The sequence below is a fragment of the Cardiocondyla obscurior genome, linkage group LG16, assembly GCF_019399895.1.
Source record: "Cardiocondyla obscurior isolate alpha-2009 linkage group LG16, Cobs3.1, whole genome shotgun sequence".
NCBI classification, from domain to species: Eukaryota; Metazoa; Arthropoda; class Insecta; order Hymenoptera; family Formicidae; genus Cardiocondyla; species Cardiocondyla obscurior.
The window spans coordinates 184,229-207,940 of NC_091879.1; the positions used below are offsets into that span (position 1 = coordinate 184,229).

The 23,712-nt window shown below is 39.5% G+C and overlaps 4 protein-coding genes across 6 annotated transcripts; 3 read left to right on the forward strand and 1 right to left on the reverse strand.

The window, feature by feature from the left end:
- Positions 1-116: 116 nt before the first annotated feature.
- On the reverse strand, positions 117-3,460 carry Arp5 (Actin-related protein 5). Of its 3 annotated transcripts, XM_070667473.1 has the most exons (8): positions 2,936-3,460; positions 2,747-2,859; positions 2,328-2,642; positions 1,972-2,252; positions 1,693-1,911; positions 1,319-1,617; positions 1,037-1,217; positions 117-924 (listed from the first exon to the last, which is right to left on the reverse strand). In XM_070667473.1, exons 2-8 carry the CDS (start codon positions 2,853-2,855, stop codon positions 301-303), a joined length of 2,028 nt encoding a protein of 675 aa, XP_070523574.1. In that variant the 5' UTR covers positions 2,856-2,859; positions 2,936-3,460; the 3' UTR covers positions 117-300. The 3 variants fall into 3 exon arrangements, with proteins under 3 accessions (XP_070523574.1, XP_070523573.1, XP_070523575.1); XM_070667472.1 differs by having other exon boundaries at positions 2,747-3,460; XM_070667474.1 differs by having other exon boundaries at positions 2,328-2,656; positions 2,747-3,460.
- Positions 3,461-3,497: 37 nt separating this feature from the next.
- LOC139108853 (cytochrome P450 9e2-like) lies at positions 3,498-6,015 on the forward strand. The gene has a single exon (XM_070667475.1). The coding sequence runs from the start codon at positions 3,598-3,600 to the stop codon at positions 5,263-5,265; it is 1,668 nt and encodes a 555-aa protein (XP_070523576.1). The 5' UTR covers positions 3,498-3,597; the 3' UTR covers positions 5,266-6,015.
- Positions 6,016-6,574: 559 nt separating this feature from the next.
- LOC139108855 (cytochrome P450 9e2-like) lies at positions 6,575-8,837 on the forward strand. Its single transcript, XM_070667477.1, has one exon. The coding sequence runs from the start codon at positions 7,167-7,169 to the stop codon at positions 8,691-8,693; it is 1,527 nt and encodes a 508-aa protein (XP_070523578.1). The 5' UTR covers positions 6,575-7,166; the 3' UTR covers positions 8,694-8,837.
- Positions 8,838-9,476: 639 nt separating this feature from the next.
- Positions 9,477-11,394, forward strand: LOC139108854 (cytochrome P450 9e2-like). The gene has a single exon (XM_070667476.1). It carries the CDS (start codon positions 9,743-9,745, stop codon positions 11,270-11,272), a length of 1,530 nt encoding a protein of 509 aa, XP_070523577.1. The 5' UTR covers positions 9,477-9,742; the 3' UTR covers positions 11,273-11,394.
- The last annotated feature ends 12,318 nt before the right edge of the window (positions 11,395-23,712 follow it).

The window sequence follows — 23,712 nt, forward strand, 5'->3', positions numbered from 1 at the left end:
AATGTAGTTTGTTCGTAATAAAATGAACAAACAGAAATACTTGTGTAATAAAGTAGGTATCCATGAAGAAAAATTAGTAAATCATTAAAAAAAAAAAAAAAACTTATTAAAAATATTATTTTCATATTTTATATCTTTTATATATGCTTTTTATTTTATTTATTTCAGGCTATATTTATTTTGTCACAATCTGGTTGATAAAGTATAATTTTAAATATATTTAATTTATATTAGTAAGTATAAATATTAAAGAATTAAAGAATATTTAATTATGTATTAAAATTTGCATATTAAATACCTTTAATCAATTTCCACGTCAACCACAGCATCTTCTACAATTACTTGCTCAGATGTTACAGGTACTTGTATCATTGGCAGGGGATCGGGCGATCGGGTGTAAGTATTACTGGTCGAGTGCTCTTTGAAATATTCTCCACCCTTTTCCTCGTATTCTTTGCGGCTAACTAAATATTCGGGAAAATTGCCATTTAAACCGAAATCTCTTGCGCCATACCAGGCATCCAGACTGGTATTTTTTGCAATGTTAACTTGAAAATTCGAGCCAAACGGTCTCATCTCTCGTAATTCACGTTTCAATCTTTCCAATAGACCTGGAAAAGCTGTCGAACCTCCGGTGAGAAATACATTGCTCACGAGACGCGTTTGCTCTTCAGCGGTGTACTGTTTTAAAACAAATTCAATAGTTTCAGCAATCCCGGCTTCTACAGAGCCAATCATAGACGGCTGAAACAATAATTCCGGCGCTCGTAAACGTTCCACGCCCACATGAAGTTGATGAGTCTCTCCAGGAACCATAGGAACACTAGATCCGGCACTATCAAATTCTGGATCATGGTGACGTAAAACGTCTTCCAATTCCAGTAGTTTCTCCTGTTCTAATTCTGAATCTGAATCGCCACCCTCCTAAAAAATAAAGAAAAAAAAATTAGTTTCTATAAAATAAAATAGAGATGATCCCAGATGCGTACATAAAATATTAATTCACACAGTTTCAAGTAAGAAAATTAATGTATACCCTGTTAATGACTTTGTACACGTCCCAGTCTTCGTCTCGCATACCAAAATCATCGTCGCGTTTTTCTTTTTTCGCCAACTGGCTAATGAGACGCATTCTTTCCTGTGCGGCGGCTGTTCTTCTTTTCGCCATATCTTGCCTTCGTTGCCTCTTTGCCATGCGTTTGTCTAATATTTCTTGTCTACAAATGGTGAATATTTAATTTATTGTTAATAGATTACCTCGATTGATTTCTTGCAAGATCTTGTAAGTTAAAAACGTCTCATTTATAAAGAAACTAACCGTTTTTTTCTAACTCCAGCAATCCATTCGTCAAAATCTTGTTGATCCTTAGGTTGAAGGCTCGATTTAATTTTCGGTTTTTCCTCCATTATAATATTTTCTTCTTGCGAGTTGGCGGCAACAATTTTTTGCCTAGTTCTTTCCACTTTTGCTTGTAAATTATTAATCATTTTAATCAAATCAGCCTCGTTCGCAAGAGAATAGGATTTTAATGCCTGATCGAACTCGTCGAGTTCACCTTCCTCTAGAAGATCTTGGACTGCCAGCAACTGATTAAGTTGCTCTTCGTCTTCTGCCAACTGCAAATACAAGACGCGTAAATTAATATTAAAGTTAATAATTATCGCAGCAAAAAATAGTAATTAAATAACAACCCTTTCTTCCCTCTTCCTCGCGTTAATTTCCATCAGCCTTCGTGCTAGTTCTCGCTTTCTCTCTTTCTGTTGTTCGAGTGTTAAACCGGGAGCAGTAGCGGGCGCAATATATGGCAATTGCACTCTCAAAACTTGTGTATCGTAATAATCCACATCCGCCCATTTGGATAATTCTTCTTGATAGTTTAAAGCAATCATTGAATGTTCGTGTATCAACTCCTGGAAATTATAAAACACGGACGTCAATTTTATTGTTTTAATTTAATATGTAATACATACCTCTGCCCGGCTAAGCGTTATTGCATTAACATGCACAGGATATTTTAATTGAAGGAGTTTATGCATGTACGACGTGATGTGATAACCACCCACGTTAATTCTTCTCGCATTCTGGGCGTCTGCTTTCCCATCCAGTATTGGAATTATGTGAGTTGTATGATAACCAATACTGACTATCAGGCCATCAGGTGGGCAGTTATTGTGCTGGTACGAAAATAAGCAATCAATTCCGTATGTTACCGACGGGACGTTGTAACACTCGAATAATAATTCCGCCATCACTGAAACAGATTTATTATAAACTATTAATAAAAATTGAAAATTGAAACAGCAATTCTGAATTTTTTTCTGCTTACAATTACGAGAATAATTGGGATTGAGGAATGCTTCCGTTAAAATAACCGGATGATTCACGCAGCCGTCTGTATCTATACCCATATGCGTAAAAGTATAGTCGAATATCTGTTCTTGAGCCTCAAAATGTGTCACTACATTCCGATCAAATTGTGTCTTTAATTGAAATCTCACTGCCTCGATATTTGCTATATCATTTCCCACTTGAGGTTCGCCGTCTTTTTTGCCGCGTTCCTTCCTCGGTTTTGCTATAAGATTCTTGAATGTCAACTGTGGTTCCTTTTCAGTGGCCCAGCCGACTCTACAATTGTAGGATCCTTAACCCAAAAGACTGTTATTCATTCATGAAATGCGTAACATAAATGATATATTAATAATGAGAATATAATTAAAACAATACAGCAATGCTGTCACAAATTACCATTGTCAATAACCAGTGGTATACATTCTGTTTTCACTCGTTCCAGATAGGGATGTATTATATCCGGTACAGCCTTTGCATCTTTTAGCTCGATCAGTTCTATATCCATTTTACTGATTCGAAATCAAATTAATTTTTTTAATTATCCACAATTCACTCTCATCTTGATCAAATTGTTCATAACCTTACTTTTGTATAACCGCAGTTCGGCCGTCGCACGGTAATACGGTGGAGGCTCGTAGCGAATTTTCTTGAAACTAAAGCGTCGTTCCCGCCAACCTCGTGGTGTAGGCGGGTGAAAGCGACAACCATTATAAAAAAGGCGTGGTCAGAACGTTAGCGGGAACGAAACCATTACAGAAAAGGTGTGACCACGGGAGGCAGAAACGGCGCGTCCGTGCCACCAACTTACCATTCCTATACTTCTAGTAATTCGCGAGCGTTTTCGGAGACTTGGTACCGCGTAACCTCCGTATTGACGGAACTATTATCATTTATTTTACTTTGTATTTATCGGCCATTTACGACGCATGATTAAATTACCCCGTTTGTTTTTTATTGCGAATAAAAATTAAAAATGTTTATTAAATTGTTAATTTCCTTTTTAATAACTTTATTCCTTTTTAATAATTTTGTCAAAACTATATATTACGAAAATTAAGTCCGTTTACGTGAGTCTGCGAGAAGTGCTTGATGAATCTAATGACAAATTAAACTACCAGGTGATCTTTCTGCAATTCATTTTCTATTAAGATACGACAGATTTTTTTATATTGAATTATTAATGATAGACTCTCGACGAAAGTCTGTGCTCCAATCGATTAATTTATCTAACGCAATCTCTTCCTGATATGCACAGTCGCAGCGATACTATGAATCCCCCTTCCATCTCGCGCGAAAAAGTATATACGTGTTGCGCAAAATGCGTACGAGTTTACAACGTTCTACGCCGCGCGCGGCGAACCAACTCGTTTTTAATCGGTGATCTCATTCACGTCACGATGGCTTCAACCTTCGCGCTGCTGGTGATTTCTCTCGTCGTTATCGGCGTGCTGAAACTTCTTTCGGTATTATATAACACTCTCACCTACTGGAAGAATAAGGGCTTACCACGCGACCCGTCTATTTTATTGAGCTGGAAAGTGTTCTTGGGTTACAAGTCTTTCGTTGACTTTTCCGACTACTTGTACTATACCATCCCGAAAGCCAAATACATGGGCACAATAGACTTTACTCAGCCCGCGATAGTCTTGCGCGACGTCGACCTGATGAGAGAGATTATGGTGAAGAATTTCGACTACTTCCCGGACCACCGCTCGTTCGTCGACGAAAGCGTGGAGCCGCTGTTCGGAAAAAATATTTTCTCCCTGCGCGGCGATCGCTGGCGAGAAATGAGAAACACGCTAAGTCCCTCGTTCACCGCCAGCAAGATGAAGTTCATGTTTGAACTGATATCAAAGTGCTCTCACGACTTCGTCAATTACCTGGTCGATCATCCGGAGCTCTGCCAGTCGATGGAAACGAAGGACGCTTTCAGGCGATACACCAACGACGTAATAGCCACGGCCGCGTTCGGTATAAACGTAAACTCCATGGAAGATCGCGACAACGAGTTTTACGTGAGAGGTATACAGGCTACGCAGTTCCCTTCTGGCATGTGGGTAACGATAAAGTTCGCGATGTTACGCGGGCTGCCGTGGTTATCCAAAAAGTTAGGCTTATCCTTCTTCCCGGCGATCACGACCACGTTCTTCAGGAAAGTCGTAGGAGAAACTATCAGCACGCGGCGAGAACAAAAAATCGTCAGGCCGGATATGATACACTTATTAATGCAGGCTCGCGACAAAGTCGGCGAAGATAAATTGACGCTGGACGACATCGTCTCGCAGGCCTTCATCTTCTTCTTCGCTGGTTTCGACACGTCTTCTACGTTGATGTGCTTCGCCGCGCACGAACTGGCGGTTCATCAGGATATACAGGAACGTCTTTACAAGGAAGTGCTGGAGCATCTCGCCGAAGGAAACGGTGAGATCACCTACGAATCGATGACGAAGATGACTTACATGGATATGGTGCTCAACGAGGCTCTCAGGAAGTATCCACCGGTAGTTATGCTCGATAGACTTTGCGCAAAGAGATTCGAGCTGCCTCCGGCTGCACCGGGTTACAAAAGCGTAATCGTCGAGCCCGAGAACTCGTTGTTATTCCCGATTTATTCCTTACATCACGATCCAAAATACTTCCCGAACCCGCAGAAGTTCGATCCCGAGAGATTTAGCGAGGAGAACAAGGACAAAATCGTACCGTATAGTTATTTACCGTTCGGCGAGGGGCCTAGAAAGTGCATCGGCAATCGATTTGTTCTTATGGAAACTAAGATGCTGCTGGCTCACCTTTTGCAAAAATTCACCTTGAAAATGGTTGATAAAACGGAAGAGCCAGTTGTGTTCTCCAAAAAAGAGTTTACGTTGAAACCGGTTGGCGGATTCTGGATCGGTTTGGAAAAAAGAAAGGCATAATATTCTATGAAATGCATAATTTGTAACGATAAAATAGTAATGTTAAATTAATACCGCATTTTTTACTTTGAAAATATTTTACGCTTTCGGAGACGAAGATTAAAATGTAATATAAAATTTATTATAAGTAGAATAACTTGCAGCATCATTCAATGCAATTATATGATTGATTAAGTTTTTGCTAAGGAGAAAAAGAAAAATGTTATTTGCGTTTTAGATCTACAATTAAGCTTATTCGATGCGCTAATCATTTTTTAAATTACGTACGTAACATACGCTTATTGTCTAATAGCACAATACAGATGACAAAGATGATATAGTATTATCGTTCTTATCAGTTTATATAAAAGTGAATATTTTTCCTTCACGAGGGTTTATCGTGAACATTTATCGCGCTGTGCTATCTTAAAAAACGTTTTTTGTAATTACGTGAATTTATTTACCGCTTTAAAAGTCCTTACAGTTTGTTAAACTAAAGCATTTAATGTATTGTTAAAATATAAAATATACATATAATATAAATAACACTTGTAACGATAGATTATACATATATTATTAATATACATGCACAAGTATTTTTTTAAAAATTTACCTCGAGAAGAAGACTTCGGACTTTATAAGTATAAGAACAGTACGATTTATATAATGATAAATACATTTATGTAATTGTTAAAAATTGTTTTTCTATTCACTCAGTTTTTGTTGAAACATAAAACGGATATTTCATGAAATATATTTATTAATCAGTGATTTTTAAGAGATGTCACGATATCTGAAAATATCTGCACAATGTGCGCACTAGAAATGCTCTCTTTATCTAATTTTATATCTCATTTATGACATCATACAAGTCAATGGCACTGACCATGAATTTCCCCTTCCAGAACTTCGCAATTACTCAGCTTATACGTGAGCCGCAGAATCAATACATGTTTACAACGTTCTACCACCGCGCACGAGAGCCTTGTCAACTCATTATTTCATTACGTCATAATGGTTTCGACCTTTATATTGTTTCTGATTACTCTAATCTTTATCGACGTTTTCAAAATTATTTCTGTACCGCGTCACATTTATTTTTACTGTAAGAGTAAAGAATTTGCCTTACCTGCCGAACTCGCTGCCTTTTTCTTTAATGAACTGGAAAGTGTCTATGCTATATCACTCTTATTGATTATTTTTTACGTCCATCGTAGCTTCTTTAACAGGATAATGCAATCGTTATTTGATAAGAACATTTTCTTGCGCGCCGAACGTTGGAAGAAACTTGTTAATGGATTCTGGATTGATTTGAAAAAGAAATAAATGTAGACATCTTCTGCGACAAATAGAATTTTATATATGTATAACATTATTCGTAAAAGTACTATCACTTTTTTTTAAATGGTTAATTAGTTTAAAAAAAAAAAAAATATAAATAAAATAAAATAAAATAAAATAAAGTATCGCGTAAAGAAATATATATTTTTTTTTACGAGTGTTATATCTTTATGTAAGACAGACTTAGGCCGGTATTTATGGTAAGTTTATTTCATCTTAATAAATGTCTTAAGACGGTAATACAGCGTTGTGATTGATTTAAAACTAAATAAAACTACTTAAAGCAATTTTTAATATAAAAACCGACTATGAATACCTGTCTTAAATGATTAAATTATTGCAACAAATTGTAATTTGCGTAATCTAGTCTGAAACACGATAATATGCTAATTTTAATTATATACCAAAAATAATATATACAGTAAAATAATATTAATGAGATCCCCACTTGCAAATGTCCATTATTAGCAATCTGTATATATAGAGCGTAATTTCTGTAACATTTGTAAAACATTTTATACCGCGTTTGAAGAAACATTTCCGATTAGTTGTCTTTCGTCAGTTAATATTTTATCGTTGCAATGGTTTTGATTTTTACCGTACTACTGATAATTCTGGTTGTCATTGCCGTTTTGAAACCATTATCAAAAGTGCATGATATACTTACTTATTGGAATAATAAGAAAGTACCTTACGTGCCGAGTTTAACATCCATATCAGTGAACTGGAAAACGTTTTTAGGCTACATCACATTCACTGATCTGTGCGAATATTTGTACCAATACTGTCCGAATGCCAAATATGTCTGTGCCATGATTTTCAACACGCCTACAATTATCATAGGAGATCACCGGCTAATACAGGATGTCTGCGTGAAGGATTTCGAATATTTTGAAGACCATAGTTTTCTCGTCGACGAAAACATAGAACCAGTAGTCGGCAAAAGCTTATTCTCCTTGCGCGGAGATCGTTGGAGGGAAATGAGAAATACTCTGAGCCCAGTCTTTACCACCAGTAAGATGAAATTTATGTTCGAACTGATAAATAAGTGCTCTCAAAATTACGTTAATTACTTAGTCGAGCATCCGGAGCTCTGTCAAACCGTGCAAACAAAGGAGATTTTTCAACGATTCAGTAACGACGTAATTGCGATAACGAATTACGGCGTGAGCGTAAATTCTATGAAGAATCCTGATAACGAGTTGTACGCGAAAGGATCGAAGGCAAGCAAACTTTCATTTGGATTTCTCGCATCGATTAAGTTTGTATTTCTGTACTTGTGTCCGTGGCTAGCTAAATTAATGGGTGTCGCTTTTTTCCCATTGACCACGACCAACTTTTTCAAAAGATTTGTGACAGAAATCATTGAGGAGCGAAAGGAGCGAAATATTATCAGGCAGGATTTGATACACTCATTGATGCAGACTCAGGAAAAAAATGACCGAGTGCACAAAATTGGGATGGACGACATCGTCTCGCAAGCCTTCAACTTCTTCTTCGCCAGCATTGATTTAACTTCGAAGCTGATGTGCTTCGTGGCTCACGAATTAGCCGTTCATCAGGATATACAGGATCGTCTGCGCGAGGAAGTGCAACGGCATTTCACCGAGAGCGACGAGATCTCTTACAAGTCGTTGATGAAAATGAATTACATGGACATGGTGGTCACAGAGATCCTCAGAAAGTATCCACCGCTGCCCTTCATCGACAGACTTTGCATTAAAAAATACGAACTGCCTCCGGCGCAGCCAGGCTGCGAAAATATAATCGTCGAACCCGGTGATTCAATTATATTTCCCGTTTATTCTTTACATCACGATCCAAAATATTTCGCGGAACCGGAAAAGTTTGATCCTGACAGATTCAACGAGAAGAACAAGGGCAACATTTTACAATATACTTATTTACCGTTCGGTGTCGGACCTAGAAAGTGCATCGCCCTTCGATTTGTTCTTATGAAGACTAAAGTCCTGATAGCTCATCTCCTGCAAAGGTTCACTTTAAAGACTGTAGATAAAACCTTAGAGCCAATTGCATTCTCTAAAAAGGAATTTATATTGTCATCCGCTAACGGATTCTGGATTAGTTTAGAAAAGAGGGAAGCATGACAATTTCGCGTCTTAGGATTATTCTGTAAACTAATTTCTATCATATATAATTGTATTCGCAAAAATAGTATTGCACTATTTGTATTTTTCCTTTTTCAAAGATGTCTAAAATTCAAAAGTAATAAAAAATTTATTTGCCGGAAATGTATTTCATTATTATTCAATGCAATGCAAAATAAGTGATTAGGTTTCTTTTTTTCCCAAGCAAAAAAAATTATCACTAGCTTATTAAAACCGTAACATTTGCTTTTAATTAATTGCATATATTACTTCTATTTGTCTTCCAATACCACGATCGATACGACAAAGACGATAAAATTAATAGTATTTTAATGCAACAACGAATACTTGTAACGTATAAGTGTTTTCTTATAACGTCACAGAAACATTAATTTAAATTATCTCCGAGTCAAACGTAAAATAATTAATAAACTGAATTATTATAATTTAGTATCTAATCGGTTTATCAGTATATCATTAATATTTGCTCAACAATGATTTATTAAAATATTTTTCAAATAATTTTTATCTTATTTAAAATCTCGTACATTAGATTATTAATTTTCACGGATATACTATGTCAATTTTAATTATATTTGATCTCTATTATATATCATTGACGCAATATATTTTTTTACCGACCCGAGTGTTACTCTAATCAGTGAAAGGAAGCCGCAGTAGGTGGCACTATGTGCTTATCAGCACCGTGTATCCATTGATTACTTCCAACATACTAGCAACAATTCATTAATAAAAAAAAAAGTCTAAAATAAAAATATAAAATTAACTTTTTTTTTTTAAATTAAATTTTAATAAACGCTACGACATTTAAGAATGTCGCTGAGCGATTTTAATTCTAATAAAATTTATTTTAAGCTATATACGTACTGATATGATATCATTCGTATTATTACTGACAAACCCCTCTCCAAATCATGCCGCTATTGACACAATGCGTTAAGCGCAGAATACTGAATTTATAACGTTCTACGCCGCGTCCGGCGGAGCATCTCATTAATCTGTTCGTCATTCCGTCTCATCTCGCCACGATGGTTTCGACCTTTGTGCTGTTACTGAGTACTATCGTCGTCATCGGCGCTTTGAAATTCTTTTTTGTGGTGCGTCGCTACTTTACTCATTGGAAAAATAAAGGTATACCCTTCGTACCCGGCTACAAAAATTTATTAATAAGCTGGAAAGCGGTTCTGGGCTACATGACTTTCACTGATCTAAGCGAAGGTATGTACTACCACCATCCGGACGTCAAATATTTCGGTGGCTCGGACTTCACCACGTTTACGATATTTTTGCGCGACCTCGAGCTAATAAAAGACATCACGGTAAAGGACTTCGATCATTTCACGGACCACCGAGTCTTCATCGACGAAAATGTGGAGCCGATGTTCGGGAAGAATATTTTTTCTCTACGCGGTGACCGCTGGCGGGAAATGAGAAATACCCTGAGCCCATCCTTCACCGCCAGCAAGATGAAGTTCATGTTCGAACTGATATCGAGATGTTCTCACGACTTCGTCAATTACCTCGCCGAGCACCCAGAGCTCTATAGCACGCTGGACACGAGCGAAATTTTCAAAAGATACACCAACGACGTGATAGCTACGGCAGCTTTCGGCGTGAGCGTGAATTCAATGGAAGACAACGAGAATGAGTTTTATAAAAAGGGAAAAGAGATCGGTAGCAGCTCTTTCGGAGTGCCCGCGATGCTGAGGATGATATTTCTCGCCTCCTGTCCGCGGCTCGCTAAATTACTGGGTATAACTTTCGTTCCGACGGCTACGTCGCGGTTCTTCAAGAACGTCGTGAGGGAAACGATCAGAGTGCGAGAGGAGCGAAATGTCATCAGGCCGGACATGATACACTTGTTAATGCAAGCACGGAATAAAGACGGCCAAGTGCACAAAATTGAGCTTGACGACATCGTCTCGCAGGCCTTCAACTTCTTCTTCGCCGGCTTCGACTTGTCTTCAAGGCTGATGTGCTTCGTTGCGCACGAGCTGGCGGTTCATCGAGACATACAAGATCGTCTGCGCGAGGAAATTCAACGGCATCTCGCCGAGGGGAACAGCGAGATCTCTTACGAATCGCTGATGAGGATGACTTACATGGACATGGTGGTCACCGAGACTCTCAGGAAGTATCCGCCGTTATTGTTCATCGATAGAATTTGCGTAAAGAAGTACGAACTGCCTCCGGCTGCTCCGGGCTACAAAAGTATGATCGTCGAACCTGACGATATACTCATGTTTCCCGTCTATTCTCTACATCACGATCCGAAATACTTCCCGGACCCGGAAAAGTTCGATCCCGAGAGATTCAACGAGGAAAACAAAGACAAAGTTTTGCCGTACTACTACTTGCCATTCGGCCAGGGACCGAGGAAATGTATCGCTAATCGATTTGTTCTTATGGAGACTAAAATTCTAATAGCGCACCTGTTGCTAAAGTTCAATTTGAAAACGGTAGAAAGGACCGTCGAGCCAATCGTGTTTTCTAAAAAAGAATTTATATTGACACCCGCTAATGGATTTTGGATTGGTTTAGAAAAGAGAGATGCATAGACGATCCCGCGTCTCAAGATTATTCTATGAACTATCTATGATGTAATTGTAATTATAAAAATATTCTCACGTTTCGTCATTATACGCGCAAATGGATTGATTAAAATGTTACTGAAAGAAAAGACGTTGTTTAATTATTGAATGCTCGAGTCTATTCATTTATAATTACTGATAACTTTCACTGGTCATTTAATAACGTTATATGATCAAGATGATAAGAACAGCGTCTTTATTCCTATCTTATCGCGCATTGACGTATCGTATACAGAAGCGATTACTTTTTTTATCCCGCAAATATTACTTGCTTCTTGATTAAAATAATGTCTTTGATACAATTCGATAAAAACGAAAATTAAATTCAAGTTGATATTATTATAATTAAAACACGACGTATTTATAGTAAGACAATAACAAAATTTAAAAAAATCGCGATAATACAATCGCGAATTAAATAAAACAGCTGTTAGTATTTTTTTTTTTATGCATCCATAAGTAACCAATATTTTACTTATAATTTTCAAGGCTCTAAATATAATGTTGGTTTATGCAAAAATTACTATTCTCTAATTTTTATATCATTTTTCTTTTACAAAGAAATACGTCGTACGTTAAAGTAGATTAAATCGTAACGCGCGTCGTAATAAAAATCATCAGCTTGAGAAAAAAAGACCATGTTACGTGGCCACTTGAGAAAGGGGATTGTTAGCGTGACATCTTCGCTAATTAGAACTTTAAGCTTGATGCAATCGCAGGCAGTACGACACCGACATTTAATTATGCGAATCGAGGCTGTCGCGGATCTACGCATTTCTCACCGTATCACTAACGTCCGTATAGACGTTTCGCAATACGGCCGAAAGAATGCGACGCCAGGTGTGACGGTAGCTTCCTATACTGTGTATAGAGGACAGTGATTTGAACGTTAATTCCTCACATTGTACATCTCGTAATGCGAAATTGAAGCGGACGGTTTCTAGCGTAGCTAAGTGCAAGTTGAGTACACGGAGATAGATATGAACTGCGAGATTATGCCCGCTCGTAAAACGCCACAGAAATGGAACGTCGCTGCCAGTGCAAGATATTTCTACATCCGACATCGCCGTGTGAAACTGCAAAGCAAAGGGACCGGTGCAACGAGAACCTGGGAGTGCCTTTTTAATGTCACGGAAGGAGTTACCTTTAAGTATCGTCGATGTCGAATCGCATCGGATCGTTAGATTGGGAGAGCGACCGATAATAAGAGAGTACGGGGGGACAAAGACGGCGGGATTCCGCGATACGGATTTTTGCCCGGCTAAAGGGGACTCTGAGGACGCGAGATGAGCCCGAGTGATCTTCGCCGGATGATCTACGCGAGTAGCTGGACCTTAACGCTGGCAACCGCCGTCCTCCCTCACGCTCGCGAACGATTAAATTATGAACCGCGTAATCGTAATTACACGTTCCAGCCTAACATAATTCATAAACGTTAACGTTAATGCGATACGCGATAACCGGCAATCATAGCCGTTTTCAGAGAAAATTTCATCACGCCTCTGATTAAGCGGAGACCGATTTCGCGCGAAGAAGATAGCGTTTTTTATTTTTTAAAATGTATGAACAATTTTGTAAAAGAACAAATGCGAATAAAATTAATTTCTTTTTCTTCTTTGTTCTAAAAGTAAAGAAAGAAATAAAGCGTGCAAAAAAAATTAAAGGCACAGTAATAACAGACAAAGAATAAAATAAAGATATAAAAGAAATGAGGAAATATAAAACGAGGGGTGTAAAGAAATTGAAAGATCGGTACCTACTTGTTGCGCCACCGAGTCCTTTATAAGCTACAGGTAGTGCTCAATGAAATGTGCACCTGTAGTCCCGCACGTTATTATCGAGATTATCACGAAACGCGAGAAGAGCGAGGCGCGATCGAGATGTGAAGAGGATTACGGAGTCCTTCGGATTTCTTTCACGAGGCGATGCTTTGCCCGATGCATTAATTGCGACCGTTTCTTGTAGTCGAAAGGGTTGCGCGCCTCCTGCGCCATTATCGAGGATCGTATCGCGGGTGCCCTGAGGGGAGGGGAATCAAGTACGTGCTTGTTTTAACCTTCCTCCTCGATGACCTTACCCAGCCGCTCATCATTCCACAGCTCGCGCATTGCCCGAACGATTTGCATAAGATCGGCGTTACCGAGAGAGCGCGAGGCCGATTCTCTAGAGATGCACGTATAAGGCTCTTCAACGTTAAGGCCTCGCGTCGCGACCCGACCAGCACGTGTTGCTTCTCTTCGACGGGACGCACTATGGATCCCTTTTATCCCGCGGCTTACAAAGATCAAATTAGCTTGAGATATCCACCTCTCGCGCATTCGCGCGCTCCGAAGATGGCTGCCGGTGTTGGAGCAATCCTCTCCGGATAAAAGATCCGAGAGATAAATAGGAATAAATAATGAACGTTGGAAAAAAGAGAGTCGAGGGCGAACGTGGCTGCGCACCTCGCGCGAGACACGGTCGCAATTCCTACTTTTGATTTCTATTTTTTTTTTTTTTTTTTTTTTTTTAAAGCTATACTTCACGCGGTTTGGCCCCAGGAGTTAATTTCAACCGGACGGGTAACCGTGATTTTGTAACGTTTCAAAGAAGTGAAGTAAGTGCGACGTCACGTCAACGTCAGAAAAAGCAAAGTACAGCTACATAATGAAGTTCGTCAGTATCATAAATAATATTTTGTATCTGATGAACCCGTCGTGACCCACGATGTCCATATTTGATGCATGTCGATATCGCGCTTAGATTACCGATGATAAATAAGTCCTCGCGAGCACGTTACTTAATAACAATTCGATAATGGACTCATCGGCAAGTTTTTAAGCTTAGAGAAACCCGTTTTCGTTTCGCGTAGCTACCTCGCAATCGCTTTCTACCGCTAGCGGATGGAAAATAATAGACGGACGAGTAATAATTTTACAAATAAGATGTATAACTTTGACGATATTTTCATTATCTCTAAACGGCGTCCTAACATCTGAGCTTTACCTCGTTTAAAATACAATGACCTCCCGACATGGGCCCGATCGTTAGTCGCGGGGGAAGGAGGGGACCCTTTTCTTCACAAGGCGTTTCTCCATACGTGACGCTGTTGAGAAAGCCAATAGCTTCAATAGAAGGATTGCAGATACCTGTTACGACGCGTGATATCTCTATAACAAGTCGATCCCAGATGAATGTTGCAACGGAGATCTCCAAATTTTGATTACAGTCGCGATTAATCTTTCACATGCTCACAATAGCCGCTTTCCATTTACATTTAAGCGTTTCTGAGTCCCTAATTTATGCGAGTATTCCACATTCGAGGCAACAACGCCATTAATTTGGCGACAAAGTTGCCGTATGCGACAGTACAGGCACATGGCTTCACTTTTAATATGAATTATGACGCAAAAAAGCGCACACATGCACTCGAGTTTATGCAGATTGAAAAGAAAAAAATATTACTCAAGTTTCACTTATCAAAATTAAAAGGAACCGTGGTATAATAAAATCTAGCGAAGCTTAAAACGTATGATGTTAAATTATTAATTAAATGTGCGCGAAATATCACACACATTAATGCAAGGATGCATGCCTTCCATAAGCTACCTTCGTACAATGACAGGATTTATGCCCTGCAGGAGTCATAAATATAAGCTAAGTGTGTGGAGTAGCGCGTTATTACGCAAGTACTGGAACGAATCGGCTATTAGGATTACTATGTGTTACCAGAAGCAGCTAATTACCATTTAATTTATTCCGTCAAAATTTCAATAAACTCACTATAGATTTCGCGCTTCAAATATATCACTTAAGTTTCATCAATTTTATTGGAAATTATTTTAATTTCAATAACGCTGATGTTGCATTTCAATAATAATACAATATACTTTTATTAATTCCGACTCCGTGGCACGCAAACCTTTCCTTAATTCTATTAGAAGTGCTCGTTTGCCCGAGATAAGATTATCCATCATAGTTAATTCGCCTATCGTAACGCTAATAACCGTTTTCCAGTAATCGTTTTCGCTCGTTGACATTTCCGATTGTGCCATAAATCAGAAATTCGATGCGATTTCGTGGCGTAACGTTTCCCGATACGTGTAGCAACGTGCGCCACAACGAGCTAATTACAGACCGAGTCGAATCTTTCGGATTCCCCCTCGGCGTATCAGCGCATACAGTTACGTGTTGAAGTAATGCCGGTCATCTTTGCGCGCGAGAACGTCTTCAACGTCTTCCGCGGCGGGCACGGTAATTTTTTTTGCACCTCGTTGACTAGGCTGGCTGGGCTCGGTGCCGCTAATGCCGGTGCTCGCGGTTAGGTTGACATGCCGCCGTTGAATTATGTTCCGGCATTAATCCTCGCGCACGGTCGCGAACGGCACGACGACTCGATTTTCCGACTGGCTGGCAAGTAGTACGTACATTGTAATTTCAATATTAATGAAGAATATCCCTCATTAGACAAGCGGCACGCTTGTCCGTCTTTGTTTAATTCGGAATCGCGCAATCGTCCCGTCGTTCAGACTCTAATCCCAACATCGAAAGTGATATATGCATTCAAAAGCATACATAACGCGCTTACGCTAAGAAGATTAGATTTTAATGGTTCCTTATTAGGTGATTCTTATTGCATATTTAGGACAGCATTTTATATAACTTTATTTAAAAAAAAAAAAAAAAAAAAAATTGTAATACCTATGATTATGTAGGTAAATACTTGTATTAAATATTTATATAAATCTAAAAAGACCGAATTACAATTTTATTTTTTAAATTATATTTTATTCCACTTTAACCTTATTACCCGAAGTCCTTTTATTATATCTCGAGTCGCACGAACGCGAGTCGTTTCGTATGGAACGAGGGCAGCGCGATACCAATAGTTTACCGCAGGCATTTAGCGTTTGGGACCGCGCGGCGTTTTGCAACTATTCCGCATATCATTAGTGCAATCGGCGTGATCCCGCGTGTATTAATAGCAGATGCGATCTCGTCGAAAATTTTGCCGGATGTCTAGCTATGTTCTTTGCGCGGCTTCTTTGTCCGCCCGCGTTGAAAGAGGGTTTCCCTCCTCCTCCTCCCCTTCCATCCCCTTTACTCTTTCCGCACTCCTGGCTCAATTTCGTCAGCGGGCGATGGGAACAATTTGATATTTTGTTCGGTTTCGTACACGATATGTATCCTCCCATGTTACGGTATGCTGCTTATAATCAGCATTGTCAGAGAGAGAGAAAGAGAGAGAGATAGAGACGATAAATTATTAAATGCTCGTTGAAGTTAGGTGATTATCGCGCCGCCAAGCAATAATTATAAAACAGTCATAGATTTCGAAACCCGGAGAGCTCATCTTAAAGGCCCCAGAACTTGTCAGGTGTAGCCATTATTTCTGGACTTATCTAATCGTTACATAAACAAATAAATTACTAATTGAACGACATGAGAGAGTCACCGAGTGCTCGTAACGTTCACAAGCATCGTTCGTTCTTGTCTAACATCTGCTAAGATTTAATTAAAAAAAAAAAAAAACAAAAACGACGAAGACAAAACGATTCCGTCAGCATCGCGAGCCTTAAGTGTAACTCGTTCATTGGAAATAACACATTTATTTAATTAGTAACCTAAAACACTGCAAATTCGAAAGGGAAACGGTGTAAATAGCGCCGGTACCAGTCATTTATATGCGTTTCTCAAGATTTTATGCATTTCTCAGGATGCCTATTCCACCTATCGTTGCATACGATCACGGGGAGATAGCGAGATCTCATTTGTAACAATGCCAATTGCTATGATTGCCGCTGCAATAAATTTGTAACGGAAAGACAATAAGCGGACGCGGTGTATACGCCGTATGTCCGATCGCAAAAAAAAGCGTCATCGCTTACAAAAAATAAAATAAAATAAAATAAAATAAAATAAATTAAAATAAAATAAATAATACTAATTAAAAAAAAATTAAAAAACAAAGTTTTAACAGTAGTAATTTTTTTTCCCAACGGTGTGAACTTGTTTAAAATTCTATCGTTTTTAAAGAAACAATTAAAGGGTAATCAACGCAGCCTCTCTCAATTCCTCTTTCTCACGCAATTTAAGCGACTAATAACTCCCAAGCTTTTCAGCCTTAAATATCGCAGTATATCACAGCTTGATCGCCGGTACCTGCGAGTTTTCAAATAAAAGACGTACGTGTCGTGATTAATTGCCCGATCGAACAAAAAGGTTACAGTCGCAAACTAATCCGGTGCCCGTCATTGGCGAAGTGCTTTCGATCCGCGCACAGACCTTGATCTCGCGGCATGTTCCACGACCCTCCCGTCGCAAATATTCTTCCTTCTTCGTCCATGCGTCTTAATCTCGAGCGGGATCGAAAGTACGCGCACGCAAAAAGGGACGCCGATCGAACTAAGAAACGTTGTAAACGGTGTCACGTTCAACACTCGCGCGTATTCAGGACGTTCCCGAAATCTTGTCGCGTTTTGCCGGACAAAGAAGATCATTAAAGCCGTGCAACCGATCGCGTAACAAATTTCTCTTTGTCCGTCGAATGAACTACCGCGAGGTGCGAGTCTCCCCCCAGCCTCTTTCGTGCGAATGTCTCCAGCTGGTTGCAAACAGCATATGTCGTCAGGTGTAATGTACACTTAATTACACTCGTCGGAAATCTGCTTAATGCGCTAGAGTTTTTTATTCCGACTAATTGAAAGATAATTATGTAACCGTTTTCCTCTAAATTGTAAAGAAATAGATTTTCCACTTCTAAATATGGCGCATAAATACCGAAGTTTAAGTGTTATTTTAATTTTTTAATTTTTTTTTATTCCCTATTTAAATTCTTTCTCTGGATAAGCCTGAGATTAAAATAATAACGGAATTAGCATTAAACATTCCACATGAATTATGGAAAATTACGCTAAATGATTAATCGCTATTTCTCGAAGTTGTTATTTCATTTGAACGTCAGTTACTTCGCTTGATGCGAGTAGCTCCTGAGAAAGTTAATTTTCCCTTGCCGAGACCAGCGAAAATGTACTACATTCTTCGGGAATGATGTCAAGTGCCGTGCGGGGGTTTCAAAACGCATACGCACACGCACGTACGCGTGCGAGGAGAGAATATCTCGGCAGGTGCGCGCATTCAGAGACTAATTCTATCATTGTACAAGACGGCAGGCATAACGGCATAATTGCAGACAGAGGATGAAGTAATCAGGCGTACGCAGGATTCGATAGTCTTGCAAGATAGGACGTCCTCGCGCGGAGAGGAAAAAAAATTATGAGAGCCGAGCCGTCTCGAGGAAACAATTAGCGTCTTAATAATACACGCAACGTAGTACAACTCTCAAAAAAAAAAAAATTAATTACCTAACACTACCACTCCGATCGCATTTTTCCGTTTCAGCCCTACCGAAATGAGTTACCCGACAGAACTGTGTGTCGGTTCACGTTGCGTGAATCCAGGAGCCAACTACTAAGAGACTTTAAAATTACCATCGCGTAGAGCTATCGGCTTTGCGGATTTCACCGTTTCAGAATGACTCTGCTCAAGTTCTCGATTGTGATCGATCGCTTTTCTCACGTCTTGAGGAATTGTTGCTCAAGATACTTCTGCGTGTACCAAGGTCTTAACTTGGTGAACCATTTTTCTTACGCGAATCGCGCGACGCGGGGGAGGGAAGCGAAGGGAGCGAAGAAGAATCGCGAATAATGCCACGGCGCCATGCGCGACGGAGCACCCAGATTCTTGGCAAGCAGTAGGTCATCTCTCGCGAGCAGAACACGCGGGGGTTTTCACTTTCATCGCGACCAAGGGAATGTCTGCATAGATCCGCGCCGCGGACAAAGGCATCGCCGGAGCGTAAGCGGCGGCTAAAGTATGACAGCCGTGGTCTTCGACGAGGGGTATTCACAACCTTCCATTGAATTCGCGCAGCCGTGCGAATTCTACGTTCCACTTGGCCCCTCACGAGTCCCCCGCTCGCGGAGGAGCGTCCTACGAGGAAGAGGATGACGTTGCGCGAGCGTCCTCCGTCATTTATTCCCTTCTTCTCCGTCGCGCCAAGGTTAACGTGATATCCTCGACAAGTGTAAATTGACGTTCATGCCGTCTCCGCTAAATTTTTCAGGCCTCTTATTGCCGCGTATTAAAAATAAATAACAATGAAAATCACGCCCCAGACGCGCGCAGCGTAAAATGAGAAAGTAATTTGGAACTCTGAATAAGATTGTATCGGTTTCTGAAGGATTACTTAATCAACCCCACCTTACATATACGACGCTACTAAAAATACGTCCCTCAATGAAAAAAAAAAAAAAGAAGTAAAGACGACGAGGAAGATGACTAGGAAGTTGTCGATAACTTTCGATCGTTTCTGTTACCTTTAATTAAAAGTCACACGGAACGGCTGTTCATCTCCCTCTCGCGATTCGCGGCAGGGCATCGCCACGGCGGCGGCGAAAAAAGGATCGTGGCCTCCAACTACGCTCACTTCTTACGTCACACGATAATAAGCGCGCTCGGCATCGAACGCCTAGGCGCAGCAGCAGCCGCTTCTCATGCGATCTGGGATGCATTTCTTCTCGTAGGATTTGGCCGAATCACTTGGGAGGAAAAAAGGGGGAGAGGGATCTTGTGGAAGATCTCGCGGAGGCCCCGAGGTCGCGGGAAGCGATGTTTCAAAGAAACAAACAACCGAGAACCGAGAGAATGCAGCTTAAATGAAAAGAAAATTTTCACGGACGCTATTTGTGGGCGGGTAGAAAAAAAGGCTTTAATTACCGGCGGGTAAAAATAATCAATAAATAATACTTTCACGTTCTCATACATATATTGTATATATACGAATGGGTAACGAGTGTAAATTATATTGAACACCGCACGCAAATGGCGAGGCTACATTAAATGCTGCTATAATGTCTGACCCAGAAAGAGAAACTTGTAACAAGATGCACAACCGTAAATATACGTGCAGTCATGAAGATGATGAATATGAAAAGAAAAATGTTATAGAAGGTGGTGATACCACGAGAATAGTAAATTTCCTAAATTTAAAATAAAAATTATTTAAAAAAAAAAAAAAAAGACTCTATCCCCCGGCGTGTTCAACGTTCGTGAGCAACTTGCACTTCTATCGCGGCTCCAATAACGTAACCGAGATCTCGGTGTGCTCAGACTTTAAGATCGAGGCAAACGAAATGTCACGAATGTCTTCGAACAATACGCGCGCGAAGCGAGAAAGGGAAGGACACGCAGATGAAGCGTAACGTCACAGCTAGTGAGAAAAGAAAGAATGCGGTCCATTCAGCAGCAGGGGAGCAACGCCGATCTAGAAGACGTGGCCGCGCGCGAATGCCACGCACGCTGAAATCCAGGTGGGATCCAATTCGACGAACCTTGATCTTTAAAGTGCGCGTCGCGGAATCGCCGCGAGAAAGAGCGCCGACGAAATACCGAGGACGTTATTTGTCGAACAAAAGGGACGTCCTCAGTATTACCGCTTTATTCGCGATAACGAAATTGATTCGCGCGAAGGCCCACGGCTCGCCACTTGCTCACCTTTCGACCCGAAGGAGTCCCAGACGCGCAAAGAAGTTCGCCTTTTTTTTTTAATTTTTTTTTTTTAATCTGCTATCGGGAAAAGGCGCCAAGTGTGCCTCTAAAAGTAATTAAAAGGAGACAAGCAGGTGCTCGTAAAGATACCGCACACACTTTGAAGAATTGACAAAGGAAAATTGCATTCCTCCTACCCAGGTTCTTTTTCTCCTTTAGGCGCGAGATTGTGCAAACAATTAATTTAACGCATCAATCAATATTTATGACTTATAAGAGTCGGGATTTTAAAATAGAAATTTTAATTAAGGACGTTTTTAAAGGTTTAATCGCGTGATGCAATTGAGATGGTCCATGTCGTTTAACTCGACGAGTAAAGGAGAAAAAGGAAATAGCTTAATTTTTTTTCTACGTATATTTAACTGTAAAGAAAAGCTATTTGTTAATTTTAAAAACTAGAAAAAAATTAGACGAAAGGTGTACTCGAGCCTACATCTCTTTTTCTCTCACGTGAGTTGTAAGTAAGTTCGCGGGCAGAGACAAGTGGGCGTAACTGCGATTTCTAATTATTCGATAATTCGTGCAATTGCATTCCAGCGGGACGGTTTCGTAACCGAGGATGCGATTAATCCTGTTACGTCCTCGCTGTACCGTCGACTGAATCGAGCGCGCTCCTGGAAACGTACGCCGCGGTTTTTTTTATTTCTTTTTTTTTTCTCTTTTCTCTCCGGATCATTTCCCACGACTGCCAGTCATCCAACGATGACCTCGTGGCAAACACGATACATTTGACAGTCCGCACAAATGTATGTGCGACCGTGTGTGTGTATGAATTTATATCGACGATCGAAAGTGTCAGGAACGCCATTGCGTAACATCGCGGAAATCCGTAATGCCGATTTATCAAAAGATTTCTCATCCGTTTGAATATATTATCTCATATATTTCGTTTTATTTCAGCCTGACGTCGATATTTCAGTATCGACGCTATCACTGAGTGAAATTATGAACTATTAATCATGAAAACAGTATTATTGAAACGAAAATATGCGCATGTAATGCATTATATCGACGAAAGCTATTTGGATTTTATAAATTTTTGTGCAAAAATAAATTCACTAATAATAAAACGAAATAAATAGAAGAAAAATTTTTTTTTTCTTACTTCATGCACTTGACGCGCGTTTTAATAATTAATTGCACCGCGTTCTTCATGGAAGAATCGAGGTAATCCCCGTCTACCGTACCCTACTCTGTGACCTGCTCTTGCTGAATGCGCATTGAATGATCAAAAATGACCAAGGCACGGCAGAATAGGGATTGCTCGTGCGATCCAGACCGCGCGTGCATGCCTTTCTCCGACTATTGCTGTCCGCAACTTTGTAGGAACGCGAGGATGCGCGGTTCTCCGTAAAAATAAATTTTATACCTTGACAGTTGTCAGAGGTGACGATCGCGAATCACGTAATTAACTGCGGTTACATTGAAGCTTAATTGAAAATATTATTTTATACGCGTACTTGTGGTTTTTTTCTTTTTTTTCTTTCTTTTTTTTTTCCTACTTCGCTGATGAAAGAAGTGAATGCGATATCAGTCCCGTGAAGAAATACTCTTCGTTCCTTTCAAATTAAAATAGTATTTACTTATGTGTTAATAGCGGCTAATCAATGCTCTTGAACGGCGGCGTTACTTTATTGCTTGACGGACGTCAAACGAGATTGCAAGCAAAAATGTTAATTTCCTGACTTCTAAATGTGGAAAGCTTATGCGCGGAAATTTCTTTCAGTGAACAAATCATATATAAATTATTGTATAAAGACCGTAAGAGATAACATTCAACATTCTTCTAGAAATCAGCTGCGAAAGAAAGAAATGGCGGAAGTATCTTTTATAAATTACCGCACCATATTTTGGCATAAGACATATTTTTAAATTAATATAATTACACGCTCGTGTTACACAAGTCAAAATCTTTTCATTAAATTTTACGAGACGATATTTATTTAAAGATAACGTTCATCAAAAACGTATTAACGCAGCGAGTGAAGAAGTGAGAAAAAAAAAAAAAGAAAACGCGCGTGAAGCAAAGGAAACTGATTTCATTTCATTGCAATGAGATGTAATTCGAAGCGAAACGGGTTTTTGGGAACGATATAAGGTATCTATAAAGAGATAATTATTTATCCGAGTCGATAAATATAACGAAACGATCGGTTTCTCGAAAAATATGTAATGCAAATGGAAAGCTGCCATCTGCTCGATCTTCCATTTCGGTTTTAACGATCGGAACGCTTCAGTCGCGGACGGGCAAGAGATTGCGAAATGGAAAACTGCATTTGCAAGATAGCTCGCCAAAGTAATCCTAAGAACGTCAGGTTTTTCGCAATTCACCAATTAACGTCATTATCTGCTCGATATGTGATTTTAATTGAAATTACGAATTATTAGTTAAAGATAAGAATTTTCTAAAACTACAAGGCTAATTTATTTAAAACGCAATTTTTTTTTTTAATTTGTCGAGCTAATAAAATTTGAAAAAAATGCCGTCCTTTAAATAACAATACGCAATTAATTTAATTGAGAATTAGTTACGTTGAAAGAAAAAATTAATACGAGATTAAGGAGCGAGAAGCTAAATTTCTCGTCGCGTAAAGTTGACAAGAAACGGAAATGAAGAAATAAATAATAAGCGCGCCGCGGCGAGTCGTAATTTATCCACGCGCGAGGCGGCTGCAGATCAAATCGCAATATTTTTTCATTATTCACATGTGCATCTCTCATTTTTCATCAGCGAGCTATTACCAGCCTCGCCGATTAAAGAGAGGAAGAAAGAAAGAAAGAAAGAAAGAAAAGGAAAAAAAAAGAAAAAGAAAAAAAAA

Bases quoted from the DNA above. Each gene is read 5' to 3' on its own strand.
- LOC139108855 (XM_070667477.1), top strand. From the start codon at position 7,167: ATGGTTTTGATTTTTACCGTACTACTGATAATTCTGGTTGTCATTGCC.
- LOC139108854 (XM_070667476.1), top strand. From the start codon at position 9,743: ATGGTTTCGACCTTTGTGCTGTTACTGAGTACTATCGTCGTCATCGGC.
- Arp5 (XM_070667473.1), bottom strand. From the start codon at position 2,855: ATGGATATAGAACTGATCGAGCTAAAAGATGCAAAGGCTGTACCGGAT. The intron at 1,912-1,971 runs GTATGTATTACA...TATAATTTCCAG, and splicing joins TAACGCTTAGCCGGGCAGAG to GAGTTGATACACGAACATTC. The intron at 925-1,036 runs GTATACATTAAT...TTTATTTTTTAG, and splicing joins TGTACAAAGTCATTAACAGG to GAGGGTGGCGATTCAGATTC.
- LOC139108853 (XM_070667475.1), top strand. From the start codon at position 3,598: ATGCACAGTCGCAGCGATACTATGAATCCCCCTTCCATCTCGCGCGAA.